This window comes from Centruroides vittatus, unplaced genomic scaffold (genome assembly GCF_030686945.1).
Source record: "Centruroides vittatus isolate TY-2023 unplaced genomic scaffold, ASM3068694v2 scaffold_769, whole genome shotgun sequence".
Lineage (NCBI taxonomy): Eukaryota > Metazoa > Arthropoda > Arachnida > Scorpiones > Buthidae > Centruroides > Centruroides vittatus.
The window spans coordinates 3,746,993-3,766,715 of NW_027122717.1; the positions used below are offsets into that span (position 1 = coordinate 3,746,993).

A 19,723-nucleotide genomic window follows, 5' to 3' on the forward strand; every position below is an offset into this window, starting at 1 on the left:
TATACCTCGAGTTACGTCGTTTCGAATTACGTCGTTCTCGATTATATGTCGTTTGTCAAAAAAGTATATGGAAAAATAAAAATCAAGTTTAAGTCATTTTATTCGACTTTACATCCGTCCGCCACAAATATCGAAGTCGTAATATCGCTAGAAAAGCGTTAAAAGCACATAAAATCATATTAAAATATGTACATTTACAGTAAATGTTAATATAATCATCATAAATCCTAGAGAACGAAAAATGAGAACATCTGTGTTTCTGTGTTGTCGTCTTATTTAGCTGTCTTTAAGTACTCATTATTGGCGTTTTCCACCGTAGTTTCGACTACCGTCGTAACTACACAAGTAAATTCGACTTACGTCGTCTCTCCTGGAACCAATTACCGACGTAAGGCGAGGTATACCTGTATATCAATAAATTTAAATGCATTGAAAGCTATTATTTTTCCTGGAACAATTTTCGTAAACGAATTTAAACTCTTCATACAAATTGACTTTATGTAAGTCTGAATTTAATTCTAAATATAAGTTTCTACGGTATTTTATTTATTCATTTATTCTTCTTTCCAACTTTTCTTGTAATTTATGTACAAAATCATACAAAAAATTACCTTTGAAAAATTGCTTGATTTGAATACACTTCAAAGCGAATAAATTATTCTTTTGATTGTTGGTTGTATCTTTAATAATGAGATAATGAGATGTTACTAAATTATATATATAGTATATATAGTTACAGTGTATAGTATAATATAGTGTGTAATTATAATTTAGCAACATCTCAGTATTGAAGATACCACAATCAAAGGTTTAACTTAAATATATATATATTTAAGTTAAACCTTCGATTGTGGTATCTTCAATATTGAGATGTATACCTAAATATATTATATATATATATATTTATTTCCACAGTTTTTAAAAAAATATATTTTACATATCCTTATTATTTTATTCTATTATTTTATTATATTTTATTCTACAGTTTTTTTTACATAAATGTATTATACACGGTAAAAAAAATAGAATATAGTATTCTACAGCAGGCCTGTTCTACAATATAATATACATACATACATACAAATACAGTATTTATTTCTACAGAATTAATTATTTCTAGAAAATAATATCCGTGGTAAATAAAAACTGCAGAAATGAGTGAGTGAGAGTATGTATATATGTATAAATTTAATTTATATGTGCATTATATATATTTGTTTTGCATAATTTTAGGTAAACTCGATTCAGCATTATAATAGCGAATCGAAAATGCAAGTTGACGAAGATAACATTGCCGATGTCATCTCCGACATAGTGATGAGAAGAAGCACTATCGTCAGCTCCACGAATCAACCAATGGTGCAACAAACACCTCAAATTCCGGACAATTATAAAGGGAATACTGGTGCAAAGAAAACCAAAGCTATATTTATGAAAAATATGTCTAGATTAACCAGGAATATTCCGTAAGTAATCGTTTCGACAATTATTATTATTTAAAAGAAAAACTACTGTACATAGACTATATAATTTGTTTCGTTATGAGTTTTAAATTGCAGAGTAACGAAACACACTGAATAGAACAGACCCGTAAAGTTGAAGAAGCCTCTATCTAGTTTACGAACAAAAATATATGTAGTCTATTATAAATATTCAGCATTTCAAATTCCTAATTTGTAATGGCCCATCAGCGTTCGAGTGCATAATACCATTGAACACTAATAGTTGTGCGCGGGTTTGCGCCCAAATACTAATGTTCAACTTGGAAAACTCCACGTGGCCGTGCTAGCCACTTAGATTTTTTCCCGGGTTTTCTTCGTGTGTTTAATTAAGGGGCCAGTTTTCCATATAAAGTAATCCCGGAAGGCACTCCCCTTTGGCAGGATCGTCCACGGTTTCATTGTCTTATTGCATCAGTTCAATCCTAATTTGTAGTAACGATCAAAAATGAACTACCTAAACTTTACGTAATTTACTGCCAAAATTTAGTACTATTTTATATCAACAAAATTAGAATTTGTCCTTCAAATTACTAATATTGGAGATCAAAACGAGTTAATTCAGTTTATTTATGGTCCTGTCCCTTTCAGCTAAATTATGAAATTCATTTGTAGTATGGATTACTCATAAGGTTAGTACTGTACTAAATGTTAGCAACATGAGCTAATTCGAATAGCTCATTTTAATCTCTGTCCCTAATACAAATAATACGAAATTAATAGTAAGATCTGGCAATACAGTAGAGCATCGATTATCCGACCCACGATTAACCGACCGCGTTCTAGTCGGCAAATTCAAATGTCCGCTAGTGATGTGGCGCTACTATAATTGGTTGTCTTGGCTACATTAATATTATTTTTGTTAAATTTTTGCATGTTTTAGCTGGCAGCACTGGCTCGACCATGAAAGGGAGCTAGTATTTAAACCAGGCCTAATACACTATACTAATAATGCATTTTTTTCATACTTTTCGGCTATCCGACTTTTCAGATATCCGACCAACCCCGGTCCCCAATTAAGTCGGATAATCGATGCTCTATTGTACTTCTAATGAAATTCCGAATCTATTCGGACGGTCCATAAATTACGTAACGCAGATATGAGTGGTGAATATGTAAGTAATCACTACGATACAAGGGGTGAGTGTTTTCAATAACTTTACGTAATGTTAGAGTCTCAACTGTCGGGTAACAAATGATTCATTTTTGTTTCTGAAGTGTTGCATAAAAATCTATATTTGTCACACATGTAATTGATAAAATAATCAAACGTTCGGTATCCATGCCGATCATTATTTCTTAATACAGTTAAGGGGGTCGATGGAGGATATGCGTTAGGTAATTTTAGGGTATGAGCGACAGCGTTACGGGGTTGGAATGGTAGTTGAAAAATATAAAAATAGCATTACGTAATTTATGGACGACCCCTCATCACGAAGTTGGAATAGCCCACATTTGATCGTTAGTACAAGTTAAAGGTTTGAAATAGTACATATATTTTTGTTCATAAATTTGATATGGCTTTCTCCAACTGTGAGGATCCAAACAGATATTGGGGCAATTAAAGAAATTCAAAGTCTGTAGCGTATTCGTAAATTGTTCCAGAATCTATTCCGAGAGAACATGTAAATATTGAACTTCAAATGTACTTTACTGAAATTTCGCTTGTAACAGTATAGAAGTATATATATCAAAATATTCATAATTTGTTACAAAGAAAATTTTAATAATTAAACTGTCTTTCAATTGAACTTATTTTTTAATAGTTTATTACTAATACAAGTATTCTTACCCGCCATCCACGCTGCATTATTTTGCATTTGCGTTGGAAGAGAACCGTTTGATCTTAAAATTGGCGTTATTAACAACGAGAAAGGTGACCAGATGGCAAAAGAATTTCTTGGTCTCTTGTCTAGTAAAACAGTTAAAAGAGTAAGTTCAAATTCTTTGGTTTGAAGTAATGATTATTAGAATAATATGCTCGAATAAGGTACGTTCCCTTATCACGTAAATGTTATATACCTATAGATGGAATATAATAGTACAAGTAATGCAGTCGAACACGTCAAAAGTGGGAAACTGTGGGCCGCCGTCAGCGTGGACGAGGATTTTACAGAATGTTTATTTGAAAGGTTTGTATATTTTTATACTACTGTACTATTAACCTTGTACATTTGTTTATTCGTTTAATGATAGTTTTCTGTACAGATGGAGTTGGTAGGTTTAATATATTTCCACGTGTAGGCCATATCGTCATCGACATAGTCGATACACGAAAATAGACTTACTACGTTCATGTAATAGTAACAAAAAGACTGTTCGGTAACATATCATCTTATCGTAGTAGTAAGATGATACGTTACCGAACTTGAAGGTGAAAACTCGGTCGGAATCGAAGCACCTCATTAAATACTTCCAGTCGGTACTTAATTTCTTTATGGAAGTCGATCTGAATAATCCACGTGTCTCGTAATTGAGGCCATCATGTAATAAATCAAAAATTTTAAATTAAGAAAATGTTTAGTTTGATCGGCAATAAATTATTAGGTAGGCCAAGAATAGATCGCGTTTGTTTTTACAGGATTTATTTTGATCTAAAACATTAGTAAAAATTTGCGTTATGCGTTGAATGTAGAATTCGGCATAAATATTTCCCCGCAAAACTGAATTTATTTCCACATAAATTTTTGCCCTATGCGCTGTGCGCGGCGCTCAAGTCGTGTGTAGTATCTTACTCATATTTGATTTTAATGGACAGATATTAAAAGGCTACTGTACTTCTTTTGTCAATTGATTAGTTTTGTAAATTTCCGTAATGAAGTTAAACAAAGAGTATGCGATACTTTTAATACAAGTGTACGAAAAACGCAGGCATCTCACAGTAGCAGTAACACATACTCCAGTGATTGTCACGAAAAACTAAGTTTTCACATCCAAATACGAGTGCTGCGCAATCCTTTTGATGTCTTTTAAAAAACCAACATTAAATGGATCGCGTGCGTTGAACATGGCGAAAATTCTTGTGCGCGTCCTGTGCTGTGCATACATCTACTTATGAAGTTTTATTTGCGCGGTCAAAAATTTTCGCCGAATGCAGCGCCTAATGCAAATTTTTACTAATATAGACGCATCCTTATATGTTTCAATAAATTTTCGTACTTTTTGTCTAGAAAACTGCTATTTAAAAAAAAATAATAATAATAAAGATTTCTTTATTATTATTATTATATGAAAATAATAGAATTTTCATATAATGCTGCAACAAGCTCAAGTAAATTTTATTGATGTTTTTACGACTTAGTGAATTTATGAAGCGATAATCGATAATCGGATATTTCGTTCCGATTATATCCGGTGACTGAATTAAATTTTTTTCTGTCTATTCAAAGTTTGGCGATTGCGTTTCTTACGATTTCTTTTAATATGAAATCAGCTTTTAGCCTAATAGCAAATGGCATACAATAACTCAGGCATTTGGTGTTTAATTGAAATATCGAGGAAATTATATTATTCGCACAAGTTTTATTTTATATTTTGGAGATAAATCAAAGGAGGAGCAGTTTGAAATTAATTATTAACTAGAATTGAAATATTTCGTTTAAATATGCCGTGTTGTGTTAATTGGTTTACCTATCATTTTTACTGGCTTTTACCAATCTCCTATTTTTCTATAAGGACGCAATTTTTTTCCTACACTGTTTAATTTTTTTCTTTATGTCTACCTTGTAAAAACAGATCCGAGTGTATTCACTCATTCGTAAGTCTTTGATTAATATGTTAACATTATTTTGAGAAATGGAAAGATTTGAGTGCTTCTGAACAGAAAAAAAATTGATGAAAGACTCTCATTAATGGTGTAATTAAAAATTAAAGACACAAGTACATCTCGATTTTTAAAACCCGGTCTGGAATCACAAAAGTGTTTCCAATATCGTGAAGTTACCCGAAACTATCGATATTTTTATATTTCGTATTCATAAAATACGTCATGGAATTTACGACAAAACGAAAAAGTGACATCGAGATGTCTGTCGGCAATCACCGGTAATCGCTTCATATTTTATACAGCCAATCGGGTGTTTCTTAGTGACGTATTTTTAGAAATTTTTTCGCTTTTGGCATGTTTGCAAAGTTTGAACATAATATAAATGTTTCATAAATGACATACAGTGGGACTGTCTGACTGGACAAAACCAGAAATAATTTTTATAGTAGCGAGGTTGAGGCCGAAGTTTTAAACGCAAAAACGTGTATTCGGACGTTCAGCGCCGCTTTCCTGTAAGCCTAGAAGTTTGACAATGGCGTTTGAAAACTCAATGGAATCATTCTCGACATTCCAAACGCCATTGTCAAACTTCTAGGCTTAGAAAATGATTGAAAAACACGTTTAGGTTACACTCGTGGTGACGAAATATTAATTAGGCCATCATCCGACTAGCCAAATACTACGGCACCTCGCGAGAAAAAATACTCTGATTTAATTTTCTGAACATAAAATATTCGAAACAAAGGGCCACATTAATTCTTATGTAAGTGCAATAATATCTGATCGGTAAACAGTAATGTATTTTGGATTTCTATCTAATGATAGTATTCTAGGAATGATCATCAATATTTTAAGAATGTCTTCCTTCATGTTTTTCTAATCTAATTATAACATTTAAATTTGCTTTCATTTCTATTTATTTGATTGACTTCTGCCCTGATAATTTTATTATTACTAGACTTCAACTTGGAATCGCAGCAGATGAGGATGTCATTGACTGTAGCACAATTACCATCGATATGGACATGTCCAGTAAGTTGTTGCTTTCAATCATTGTCCGTTATTTTCAAAATTATCATATCCTTTAAGTTTCTATTACAAATAAGTTCTAATGATTATTCACATAAATGTAATCAAAGATTATTTATAAAAATGAAATAATTACAGAGGTCATTAAATAATGCAACATTTTAATTTTAAAATTATGTAGTTTACTAAATAAAAAATGCCGAATGCTGGATGGCCATGCCATGCTGGTCAGTAAGTGCTTGTAATTATGGAAAGACTGTTTCTACTTAGCATACTTTATGCACAAGTACACTGCTTGTGGAATAATTTAGGTTGAGTTTCCTGTAATGCAGGGGTTCCCAAGTTGTGTTCCGCCAATAAAAATTTCGGTTAAAAAAAAAAAAAAATCTGTTGAGTCTAGTGGTATATGAATGTGCCAATGTAGATTTCGGACGTGGGGTCTAATTGTTCTAGTCTCGGATGGAGTCCTCCGTGACGATTCGAGACTATAAACGTGCTAAAGTTATTGATAGATTTATAAACAGTGGGGACCGATTTATCAGTAACAGAACGAACCGAAATCGTGATATGATGTTTGGCAAGGTAATGAAAACCATAAAAACAGTAAAACATAAAATAAAGCTCAAAATAATCCTTTAAATAATCAATCTTAAAAAGGATCCAATATATAAATAAAAATACAACTATTAAATCTGTACTCGTATATATATTAAAACCAAAATGTTCTTTCACCACTACACACAAATAACGTAAATTTAAAAATAAATTTGATTTACAATTTGAAAATTTCAAAACAACCTTCAAGCGGTTTTTTAAATCGTTGCTTTAATTTTCCGTTTTCGTGTAATATCTAGTATGCTTTTATTCCTTGATATCTACAGGGTTCCAACATTTTTTATTAAGGTGAAAAGATTCCGTGATAAAAATAAGTTGGGAACCTCTGCTATAATGTAATGTTTGTATTACAGGAAGCATTAAGAAAGAGAGTGAGAATTTTGAAAAAGAACTCCCACGTTTTCTAAACTTCACATACTAACCTTTAATTCCCTTATATTCTTGTCCACACACTTTTCTGAAGTTTGACTGAACCGTAATTGGTGATTGTTTCGTAAAACCACAGAACAAATTAAGCTTTCTTCTGCAAAGATGCCATTTTGATACTGGTGATTGCAGTTTTATCTGGACTGTTCACAGTCTGTGCAACATTACAGGGCCACAAGCAATGTGTTTCTACTTAAGGAAAGATTTTATGGCCATTTTCTATATAGAGTGTATATGAATAAATTTACCATTAATCTTTATACAGGATGTTACAAATAAAAGTAAGCAAGTCCTAAAACTTGAAAATAATTAAAGATGAGAGGATTGGCCTAATATAACCAAACAAGGTTCAGGTGAACTGTACAACACTTGCCCAACTGTTGGCATGTGTATGTGTTAGAGAGCCCAGATTATGGGGATCCTAATGCAGTGTTAGTTTCTCGCCAAAGTTCAATTGTACAGGGGTCAAAAATGGTATCATTGGAAAGTACAGTAAATGATATTATTGGTACATTCAAATCTAAACAAAATTTGGTCCGAAGTCGTGTTTGATTAACTTGCGCTGCTGTTGAGAAAAGTAAACAACATAAACGTGTAAGTCAGTGGTTCTCAACCTTTCTGACATTCAGCACCATTCATTTACCTTTTATTACACGGAGCATTAGCATCAATATATTCAAAAATTGAATAAGCAATTCTATGCTTACTATTCTCAGGAAACAATGAAGCAATAAACTAATAAACTTTAATATATTGAATAAAATAGAAACAGAATTGTCTACGAATATAGCAATGGGAATAAATTTGAATAAAAATTTTAAAATCTTTCATGGAACGCTCGAGATAGGTTTTGCGGAACACTAGTTAAGAACCACTGATGAAAGGCAGGTAGGCAAGCATGTAAACAGACAATTTTCATTAGCATGCATGTTTACGTGCTTTAACCTGCCTTTCCTGACCTGTTAACTTACGCCGTTGAGTAAAGCAATCAAAAACGATATCAGAGTAAATGTTTAGATTTTAATGTCAGGGTGGTCATAAAGTAACTTGACCAACTAGCAGTGATCTCGATAGCAAGGAATCCATTGAAACTTTTATAGATAAGTACACGGTGACATGCACTTACAATATACGAAAATATTGTAAGTGCATGCCACCCGAACACACATCACGGTTAAAGTGATACGTGTTCAGGTATATAACCATATTAACCATATATAAAAAAATTTCCAATACAAACACTGGAAATTCATGATGTCACAGAATTCTGCATGACGGAAAACAGCCTAAGACGTTAGAACTGTGTCCGTAGACCGAAAAACAACAAAGATATCAGTGTTTGAGCAATGGAAAGTGAGTGAGCCAATACCCGCGACGGAAGACCTGTATACGTTTGAGGATGAGGCAGCAGAACACTACTGAAGCTTATTGTGAGGTATAAAAGCATCTGTCGAGCATAATTCAGACAAAGGCTGCATTTTCACAGTTTCTGCTTTGTTTATGCATTTCGCGTTGTAACAAAAACAAAAAATGTGAAAATGCATGCTGTCCGAATTCTGCTTGAAAAATGCTTTTTTACTATAATTCGCTTCCCCTCATCCGCGAACCTGTACGGGGTTAGCTCGCTTCCCATTGTTTAAACACTTCTACCATTATTGTTTTTCATTCTACACACAACGTTCCAACGCCTTATGTTGACATAGAACAAAGAATCTGATTACATATTGAATTTCTAGTGTTTGTATTGGAAATTTTCGATATACGGTTACGTTAAGTGTAACCGTGATGTGTGTTCTACCCATATTTTCGTATATTGTGAGTGCATATCACTCTGTATTTATCTACCAAAGTTTTAATGGATTCTTTGTTATCCGTGTTCCCAAGATCGCCGCTAGTTGGGCAAGTTACTTTTTGATCCAACGAGTTTTAATGAGAAACCCCCGTAGGACTCCATAACTCGGGGTCTCCAATACATACACTTGCCAACTTTTGGGCACACGCCGATCCTTTGCATCTTGTTTGTCCGTAAGGTGGGAAGATTTGACTAATTTAGTCATTCTCAAGTTATGGGACTTATTCACTTTCACTTCATTTGTAATACCTTTAAAAAGATATATTTGAAATGTGATTAAATCAGATTGAAAATTCTGTTTCATCGATTTTAATGTGCATTTATAAAGCAGTGAAGCCATCTAGCAGGCAAAGCTTTAAGTTCTTAATGAACGTGTAAACAAAACCGAGAAATTTTTTAATTTTATGTTTATTTATTCATTTCAACGGCATAAACTCAAAAAGAAGTTTCACAAAGCGGTAAACCTTTATACATATTTTATTTTTGAGTGGAAAGGAAATGTTTTCAAATACTTGAAAATGTATGAATGAGGAAGGAATACTAAATAAAGCTGGAGTTGCGGCTCAAAGGATTATAGACCCAAATTCGGGGAATGGAGAGAAAGGTCAAAAGATAAAAAGTAGTGAGAAAGGATAAATAGACCTTCTTATGCAAATATTAACCCTTAATTTTCCAACCTTTCTCACTACTTTATCTTTTGTCCTTGCATTTGGGTCTATAATCCTTTGAGTTCCAACCCCAGCTTTATTTAGTATTCCTTCCAGCTTTGCATTTTTTTATCTACCTAGTTTTTTAGTTTAGCATTAAAAAATATCATTTGGCACATTGGCTACTTTTTGGGCTACATATTATTTATAAATATATTAGTCAAATAAAAATGCACTTTAAAATGGTGTTTCGTCCTTTTTTATTAATTAGACACCCAAATAAAACAAATATTTGTGTTTTTCAAATAAATTTTTGTTTGTCTGTCTCCTTTATAATAAATGAATTTATCTATTTCTAAGTAATTTTTTTAAATATCCTTTTTTCCGATAAAGTTTTATTACTTATTATTATAATCTAGACATGTTAATCCTTAAATATCTCATATACTTGTATATTTAAGGATTGAGCTACAAGTATATACAAGATACTTGTGACCCAAAACTCCATGACTTCTTTCAATGTGGCCCAGAGAAACAAAAAGATTGGATACCCTGATTTACACGATCATTACGTTTAAAAAGAACTTCACGATTAGTATCATATGCTCAAGGAAACTGAGAAGGAAAAGCAGAATCCTTTGAATATTTTCTTTTTGAATGAAGCAGTGGATAGAAATCAACGGAGTTAAAATGGTCTGAGCATATTTTTGTATATTTCTTAGAGCTAGCGTTCTCTCGTTATTTTCACTAGCTAAATTTTTTAGCTCCTTATTTTTAGGAAAAGAAATGTTACATGATGAATTATAACATCTTCGTACACAAAAATAATTTTTAAAGTCCTTTTTTCCATCGTTTCTCTTATATTTTCTATCGTATGGTTAAAGCATTTGCAAGTAGATGGCATCACTGATCATTGAAACTGATGTATATGTTCATTTATGATTCGGATGCACCTAAACGTGCAACCATTCTAAATCAGTTTTAAACCATTCTTAAAATACACTGCCGAAAATGGAAATTCCAGATCAAGGATGATTTATACGAGATGAACGAAAATTACACAAAATATTTATGTATATGAATCACTACATTGATGAGAGTTTCAAGGGCACAACTCACTAGATGCATTTACTATGGCTTTGTATATGCAAATTAAAATGTCGTGTGGAGCTGTTTATATGCATTGTCGTTACTATGAAAAGCTGTGGTCACATTAGCTACAACATACAGAATGCCTCAAAGGCAACAACAAACTGCAGATCAGCAATTGATCCAGTTTGAATGAGGTGTGTGATAGGCCACGAGAGCCTGGATTTTCATTTCGTGAGATCGCGGAAGAATGGATTGAGACGTGTCCACCATGTACGACTGTTGACAGCAATGGTCTAGGGAAGGCACTACTACCAACAGACTAGGATCCAAACTCTCCTGGACCATTGGAAATAGAGAGATCGGCATGTACGCAGGATGTTCCTGGAGAATTGGAGGGCGTCTGTGGCAGAAATTCGAGCAGTAGTGGCACCTGGTGTCACCACAAGAACTGTTCCGAATTATCTTCTGGAGAATTGCCTCTTTCCAGATGTCTGTGGCATGTTTAATGATCACTTCAGTCCACCGTTTGATGCATCTTCAGTAATGTCATGCAAGAGTACATTGGAAGACAGAATGGAATTCTATGGCATTCACAGACAAGAGCTTTTTCTGCCTTGGTACCAATGATGGATTTACATGGATCAGGAGAACTCTTGGAGAATGTCTTGGCAGGCAGCATCCATTGTCGGCATACCAATCCAACTCTAGGCATTGTGGTCTGGGGATGGATCTCATTTGACAACATGATCCCCTTATGGTTAATCCTGAACACAATGGCAGCAAACGTTTTTATCAGAATGGTGATCAAACCCATTGTTCTGCCGTTCAAGAACAATATTGAGGGGTTATATGTTACCCTGCATATTAGCAGGGTAACATATAACCCCTGCGATGCTAATATGTTACCCTGGTCAGTAAGATCAGATGTTTTGCCAATAAAGCATGTTTGGGACATGACTGGATGACAGATCCAGACTTATTTACAACCATTGCTGATTTGACCCTACAGATGCAGCAGGCATGGAATGCCATCCCACAAAATGACATCCAATACCTCTACAATCAGATGCATATACACGAGGACACTAATATTCAACATGACGGTGATTACAGTGGGTATTTAGATGGATAAAATTCAACTTTCATGTGGTGCTGCACACTCATTTTGTGACATACTCTTGGAACTCATATCAATGTAATCATGTAGATAAATATTTTGTGTAAGTTCGTTCACCTAGTATCAACTCCTCTTTGGTGCTGGGATTTCAGTTTCCGGCAGCGTATACTTGATTAAATGGATTTAATTGATAGAGGGGAGGCAACAAAACACATGGGAAATCTGCCAAAAGGATGCCTTATGGGAGGTCTGGGGGACCTATCTACGGGAAAATGGCCCTTTAGGATTTTTTTATTCCTCAGATGGACTAGATAAAAAGATCATAAATAGAGCCCATAATGGAGCAACATATCCAGGATGGACCACCTCAAAAATTCCTATCTGGATTTGTTCCAGGTCCTTCAGCGGTACAGTACAGTAGATTGAAAAACTCGTTTAATGTGTCAATCATTTTCTTATTGTAGCGTCTCTAACTTGATAAAGAAATAAGGATGCTGCAGGAAAAAATTATCAATATCGAATTACTGCACTTTTAGTACTTTCAGTAACACACATAAGAAGTATTATGGTGTGTGCTGCTCAGCACTATATTTTATGACACCAGTGGCTGAGTGTATAACACCACTGAATACTGGTTAGTTGCGGGATTAAGTCTCACCAACAGGCTGGTCAAGTGGAGTTTTTCAGTTTTCTTCACGTCTAACACGTGAAAAAAACTTCAAAAATTTCACGCTGCCAACCCACTGGTCAGATGTGAACCCACAACCAACTTCTAGTGTTTAATGGTTTTTATTCACGTAGCCACTGAAGGGGCTTGATTAACTGCATCTTGGCTACTCTGTGTTTTAGTTATTATTCAATACATTAAATGGAAAACATTGATTAATTCAGCAAATTGATTTTACTTACAAAATTTGTTTTACAGATCCATCAGTTACTTATACCTTATTCAAAGCTTTCCTTGATGCCTTCCAGAAGTTTGCTTATGACGCCATAGAAAAAGCTCATCTTAATCCTTCGCTTTTGAAACTCCCGTTACAAGTAATGTTACTAGATTATTTAATAAAAATGGCGATTTAATGCACAAAATTAATTAATTAATTAATTTTCAGTTAAATCCTATTTATGGATCACTTCATCCCAACTTTACAGAATGTATCTTACCTGGTGTTGTTCTCATGTAATTTCTGGTTTTTTTTTTTTTTAATATTTAAAATAATTTATTACACTTATTTAGAGGCAATTAACTGAAAATTGGTTAATTTCAGTGTTATATTCATAATGGCAGAAGCATTGACAGCTTTGTCACTAGTTAGTGAAAAGAGGGACGGATTAATGGAAAGAGATTGGATTGCAGGTCATTCTCTGAAATATTTATTTATGCACTATTCAATTTTTGTATTTTTACCATTCTGGTGCTTACAATTTTAGGTGCAACGGAAACGAACATCATCATTGCTCTGGCAATGACACAGTTCATAGTTATGGTAGTGCAAGTGGGATTCTGTCATTTTATGATTTTAGTTTTGTTTGCAGTGAAGTTGAGAGGATCATTTTTTCTTCTATGGTTGCTCACCATCTTACAAGGAGCTTGTGGGATGACTTGTGGTAAGAGAAACAGTTAAAATATTTACTAAAGATTACTAGATTTTAGTATGTTAACTAAGATACAATTTTAGGTTTGGCAATTTCAACAGTTTCTAATAATGAAAATACAGCCATTATGCTACTGTTAGGAAACTTTTTTCCGAATTTTTTTTTGAGTGGTAAGTAATATTTTTATTACTGTATTGCATCATTTTGTATTTTTCTTGCATTATTATTCCTGTACTTTGTATGCAGACAGCAATGACATGCATGACTACAATTGACAAACAGCAAACATTATCTAAATATATAAAATTACTTGTCCTGACTGACTGAGTCACTGATTCATCATCAGCCAGAGCAAACCGCTGAACGTAGAGGTGAAATTTGGTACAGTTAGGGTACGTCATGAAAACGCACAATAAGAAGAGATTTTTCGAAATTCTCCCGCGGGGGAGAGAGAGAGAGCATTAAGGCTTAACCTGAAGAACGGCTTCTACTTTACTATTTTAGATGCGATTTTTTGTTTCTGGTGGTAATAACTTAATTTCCAAATGTACAATATTTATGTATTACGACTTTTTAACCAAATGTTCGAACCGTTTTAAATTCGAATTTGTTACTACATATTTGTTCGATTATAGAACGATTGCAAACGTTCTAGAAAATTGATAAAATTGAAAACGTTCGATTGCATTAGATTCTCAGTAAAAAGGGGTACCGTATTTTACGGACTATAAGATGCTATGGACTATAAGACGCATCTGAATTTTGGAGGCAATTTTTCGAAAGAAAAAGTGCGTCTTCTAGTCCGTAAAATACGGTATGTGTAACGCAAGTAATTTTATATATTTGGGGCTGAATTGAGGGCTATTTCTATCAAATTGCAAAATCCTCGCGGGCAAAGCCGTAGGTAACAGCTAGTTTGTCATAAAACAAATACAGTGGTAATTCTTACTTCGAATGCTAAATTCAACAAAAATTCGCATCGAAGTTCGAGCGATGCTTCAAAGTTCGAACTTCCCCCGCAGTTAAAGATGAACTGGAAGTGTAAAATAAGCTTCTTCATTAAGAATACAATCTCAAATTAGCAATAATGTGTTAAATGTCACAACTGTTATAATTAAATCCCACTATTTTAACGTAAGTAACGACAGCTGTTAAAAAAAAATAGCAGAAACTTCTATCACTTTCACTTAATCAATACATCCGAGACGTATGTGGAAGCAACGAAATCTAACAAGAGGAAGGCTGTGATATCGATGAGATGAAAAAGGAACTAATCCCAAAGCATGAAAACAGTACATCATTTGGGGGAGTTGGCCGCCATGTTTAAGATGCCAAAGCGACGGTGTGGGATCAGTAAATGCAATTTTCATTTTATTACACAGTATTTACGTATTCTATTTATTGTTTTCGTGTTTTAATTTATTATCAGGCCATTTAATTGTGTTATTTTTACTTTAAATTATATGTATTCGCTATTTTAAGTTGATCGAAATAGGATCTATTTAGGGTCTGGGAATGGATTAATAGGAATCGTTTAGGGTCTGTTTCCAATGGAAAAAAATACCTCGGACTTCGAACTGTCTCCTGAATGAATGAAATTCGAAGTACCAGGCACCATAGTATACATTGAAATTGATGTAAAAGTAGCCTATATGATATTCTAACAAAATAAACCTTTATATAATCATAATCAAACATCTTTACTACACCCGATACCTGTAAAGCTATACACCAACCAAAGCCGAATATAATCGGGCGAGAAATGGCTATAATACTAATAATTTAATAGACAATTTGGCATTAGAGGTAGACGTTAGGCGCCTGGGAAACACTGGTCTATACTGATTATATTCGGCTTTGGTTGGTATATAGCTTTATATAATCCTTAATTTTGGAAGATATATTCTGAAAATATGAGATTTGTGTAGTTTAGAATATCCTCCTGCACTTTAATAAAGATGCTTAAAACTTGCTTTTAAATTCTATTTTTTAGGGATTGTTTGGCCAGTTGAAGCCATGCCATATGCACTGAGATACATCAGTTACACGATGCCTCAGACATATGCAGCAGAGAAGCCATGAGATCGTTGTTTGCAAGAGGATGGGGGTTTCACTCATGACGTCATATGGAAGGCATTCGCAATCACATTTTTTTGGACTCAGTCTTATTTGGTTTTCTCAAGAATAAGTTTGAATGTGAAAAAATAGTTTTCATGGTGCTCAGCAAATTTCTTTTGTACTTAATTAATAACATTATAAATTTCTAAAACTACAAAACACACACGCACACAAAAAAACAATTGATTTGTAGTTACAATATTTAATTTTTTTTTTTTTTTTACAAAAATGACACCTCTTCAATTATTACTGTAGATTAGAAAATTATCAATATTCTGTTGGTAATTTCAATAACCTAATATAAAATTATTAAAGTTTCTTCATTTACAATTGATTGTAATAGGTTAATAATAATAATAAATCCTCGGTATATTAACCTCTATTTAATGATTCTCTATTGTGTTTCTCTGCCAATTCTTATATTTTTATTTTTCCGGCTATTATATATAACAGAGGGAAAGTATGGCGATCGGTCAAAAAATGACCCCCACGATTTCTACACTTTTGTGCTCAGGACACCTTGAAACGTCGAGAAATGCAAAAAAAAATTCAGGGGTTCTTTCTGTGTGTGGGGCACAATTTTGTTCGCCCTCTTTGAAGCTTAATAACTGCTGTGCTTTCGTCGAAAATTTCCGAAATTTTGCAAGTAGGTTTATTAGGGCCATGGTTTTCAATCTTTTTGAAGTTGGAGAACACTAAACTTTGATATTTTTTCTGCAGAACACTTACAATAGTTTTAAAGCAGGGGTAGAAAAAAATTTTTGAAATCGAGTACACTCGGTCTAGTATATGACATCATTGGCGTTTGCTGATTACATTCCCATACAAAAATTATTTTACATTGTATCGATTTTTCTTTTGCAACAATTTTTAATTAATTGTATATTTGATTTTTTTGCGGAACACTTGAAGTGGCTTCATGAAGCGCCTGTGTTCTGCGGACTACGAATTGAGAACCACTGTATTAGGGGATTGATGTTATTAAATTTTGGTGGTTAAAGATCGAGGGGATGGAAAGATAATGGGGTTGTATCTCCAGTAGGGTCTGACAATTTTATTTGTAATTAGCATTTACAATTTTTTTTACAAAACCCATCCCTATCCTTAAAATTAAGCTATTTGCCATTTTATAACAGTTTTGAATAAAATATCATAACATATGGCACCACCAAAATGTTGCTGGAAAAGTTAAGCAACTCGTTGCTAGACTTTTTTATGAATTACAGTAATGAGTTATAGAAATAATAAAATAGCAGATATGACATGAATAAAATCACTTAATTTTGCTGAAAATATGAACATTTAGAGAAATGCTATTAAAATTATTTTTCATTATTATATAGAAAAATGATTTTAATAATTTATTTTTGAAAAATAAAAATGTTAATTATTTGCAGCTATATGGCCTTTAGTAAAAAATATAATTTTAAAGATGAGAAATACTGTATATATGGTAAGTTGCCTTCCATGTTCATGAGGGCTAGGGATGCAGGATTCCCACAAAAGAGATAAAACCATGAATAATTTCTAGATATAAAAAAGTTTTAGGGATCTAGAGACCCATTGACCATATTTAACACACTGTATTATATGCAATACATGTACAGTACTTAGCAGTAAAATTATTAAAATTTATACAGTATAGTACTGTTTTATACAAACTAATAATAAAAGTTGAGAAGAACACTACACACTGACCATTCTCACCAAATCCTAGCTGCTTCAACCAACTTTTGAAGTCATCCACAATGATCTACTATTCACTTTTATCCACACACTTCCAAAGTAATTCACCATCATCATCTCAAATCAAGAATTTTATCTAATGAGACTAAACTGAAAGAGCTAAGGCAGAAGCTCAAAAGGAAAAAGATGACAAGTTTAGATAAACCACTAATTGACACAAGTTAAACTGAAAGCTGCTTCTGAACTTAAACTATCATTGCACAACACTATTGGGAGACTTATTACAACACGTTTAAATATTCATCATACCCATTATTTCCACAACTACTGTGGAATATATATGAAATCATCATTTGCTAAATTTACATAACATGATATGCACACAGAATGACTTTTTCTTGATATAACATAATTTAATCTTACTGTAGCTATTTGTTTCTTTGCCGACAATCTAAATCTGCTCTCTCTAAATCAAATCAGCTTGCATATCAGATATGATTTTCTATTTCTCAGCCCAGAATACCATTGAACCATTGAAAACACCTTGCTAACAGTATTCAATAAAGTTATCCCTCTTTAATTACTTAGCTGAAATAATTCCAATTTTTAAATTAGGAGACATATAACCTATTTTCCTGCTTTTCAAATATATTCTGGTCTTCAATATTTCATTAAAAATACTTAATATAGAATGTTGGAAGTTGGCAGATGAGCATCTGTTAAAGAAATTATTATCTCCATTATCCAAATAACTTGCATTTATATCTCATAACAAATGATCTCTATCTAAATTAATACTGAACAATAGACTTTTGATATGAATAACCAACTCTGTTTTGATCTTACTCCCAAAACAGAATTTATTATTATTTTCTAATTTACAAATTCACTTCCAAAATGTTTGGGATAACTTACAATTTGTAAGCAGTCAAATAATTTAATCAGAGATTCTTCTTGTTTACTTTTACAGAGACTCCTGAAAATTTCCTTCAACAGCAATATTCTTTTAATCTCTATTCCTCACCTAATCTCCATTTCATCAGTGTATTTTTCATATCATTCTTCTTTTCTGAATACAAATTATCAAACCATTCTAACCCATGCTTTATGAGCCCAATTTCTTTTTCTCTTGATCTCTCAGCCTTATTATTATACTCAACACCACTTCCATTAGCACTTTTAACTCTGTCATCTTACAATCAAACTGAATATCCTAGCTTATATCCTGGATTTCACCTACAAAAACTATAATTCTTCTATCTTTTACCAATCCTATCTGCTTGTCTATGATAAACTTTTTTCAAATCTTTAGCAGTGATTTCTAATTAAAGCATCAATTACTAAAATACTTTCAATTCTCTTTGGCCAAACCATTTATACACATTTAATCAATTACACTTTTACCAAAGTGGAAAAAAGTACACAGTATTTTCCTTGCACATTCTTCTTGATTCTCCCATTTACAATCATCAGACCTTTCAGTTCACATAATTCTACTAACTTCAAATTCAATTTTATTAATATGTTTATCTTTCAGAACATTGATAAATACTATAATTCAGCAGGGGATTGATACCATTTTCTCCAATCCATTCCATTCAAAGTTCCTACTCTTTCATTGAAATCTCCCATTAAATATATTTCCTCTTTCTGATAAATATCAAGCATTATTTCCACTAACTTGTAACACTTATGTGAGATTGGGGGATTCTGGGTTAACTCCTTTTCCACATGCAGGATGGTAAATATTAAAATTACCAGGTAAAGAAAATTAGTTAGATCTTTTTTTGTCTGTCCTGACACCAGTTGAGAAAAGTGAAGGATCGTGTCTCAACTCGCAACAAAATTAATATATCTTATCTTCCAAGTGGCTGAAGATATAACAACTTGACCGGAATTTTAGGAGGGTTTATTGTTACATGGTTTACGTGGGCCGACGATGGAGTTAAGCATTAAATCAACGAATAAGCATATAACTATAATTTTATTATATGAAAAACAGAATGGTAAAGTTCAACAATCAGATATGGGAGGATATTTAGATCTAATTCACTAAGTCTATCCAAACGAGGAAGAGTTTATGTAGCATAAAATCATATTACCTGGCATTCACATACTTCTGAGGTGGAGAGTTGAGAGTCCCTAGGAACACACAGAGGAATTGGGTGAAGGATGACTAAAGCATTGGATGCTTGGTAAGGGTGCCAAAACAAGAGCAGTGGCTAAATATTTCACATCCAGTACAAACATCAGACGAGAGCAAGTTGGAAGGTGACCTTT

The 19,723-nt window shown here is 33.1% G+C and overlaps 1 protein-coding gene across 1 annotated transcript in view; it reads left to right on the forward strand.

Annotated features, from left to right (window-relative positions):
* LOC136989783 (ABC transporter G family member 23-like) overlaps positions 1-15,939 on the forward strand; it is a 33,024-nt gene extending 17,085 nt beyond the window's left edge. The window contains 11 exon segments of the mRNA XM_067288056.1: positions 1,234-1,466; positions 3,266-3,431; positions 3,528-3,631; positions 6,224-6,297; positions 12,969-13,084; positions 13,156-13,223; positions 13,312-13,400; positions 13,475-13,651; positions 13,723-13,809; positions 15,633-15,709; positions 15,712-15,939. Of these exon segments, the coding sequence (XP_067144157.1) occupies positions 1,234-1,466; positions 3,266-3,431; positions 3,528-3,631; positions 6,224-6,297; positions 12,969-13,084; positions 13,156-13,223; positions 13,312-13,400; positions 13,475-13,651; positions 13,723-13,809; positions 15,633-15,709; positions 15,712-15,759 (1,239 nt within the window). The 3' untranslated portion in view covers positions 15,760-15,939.
* Positions 15,940-19,723: the final 3,784 nt, after the last annotated feature.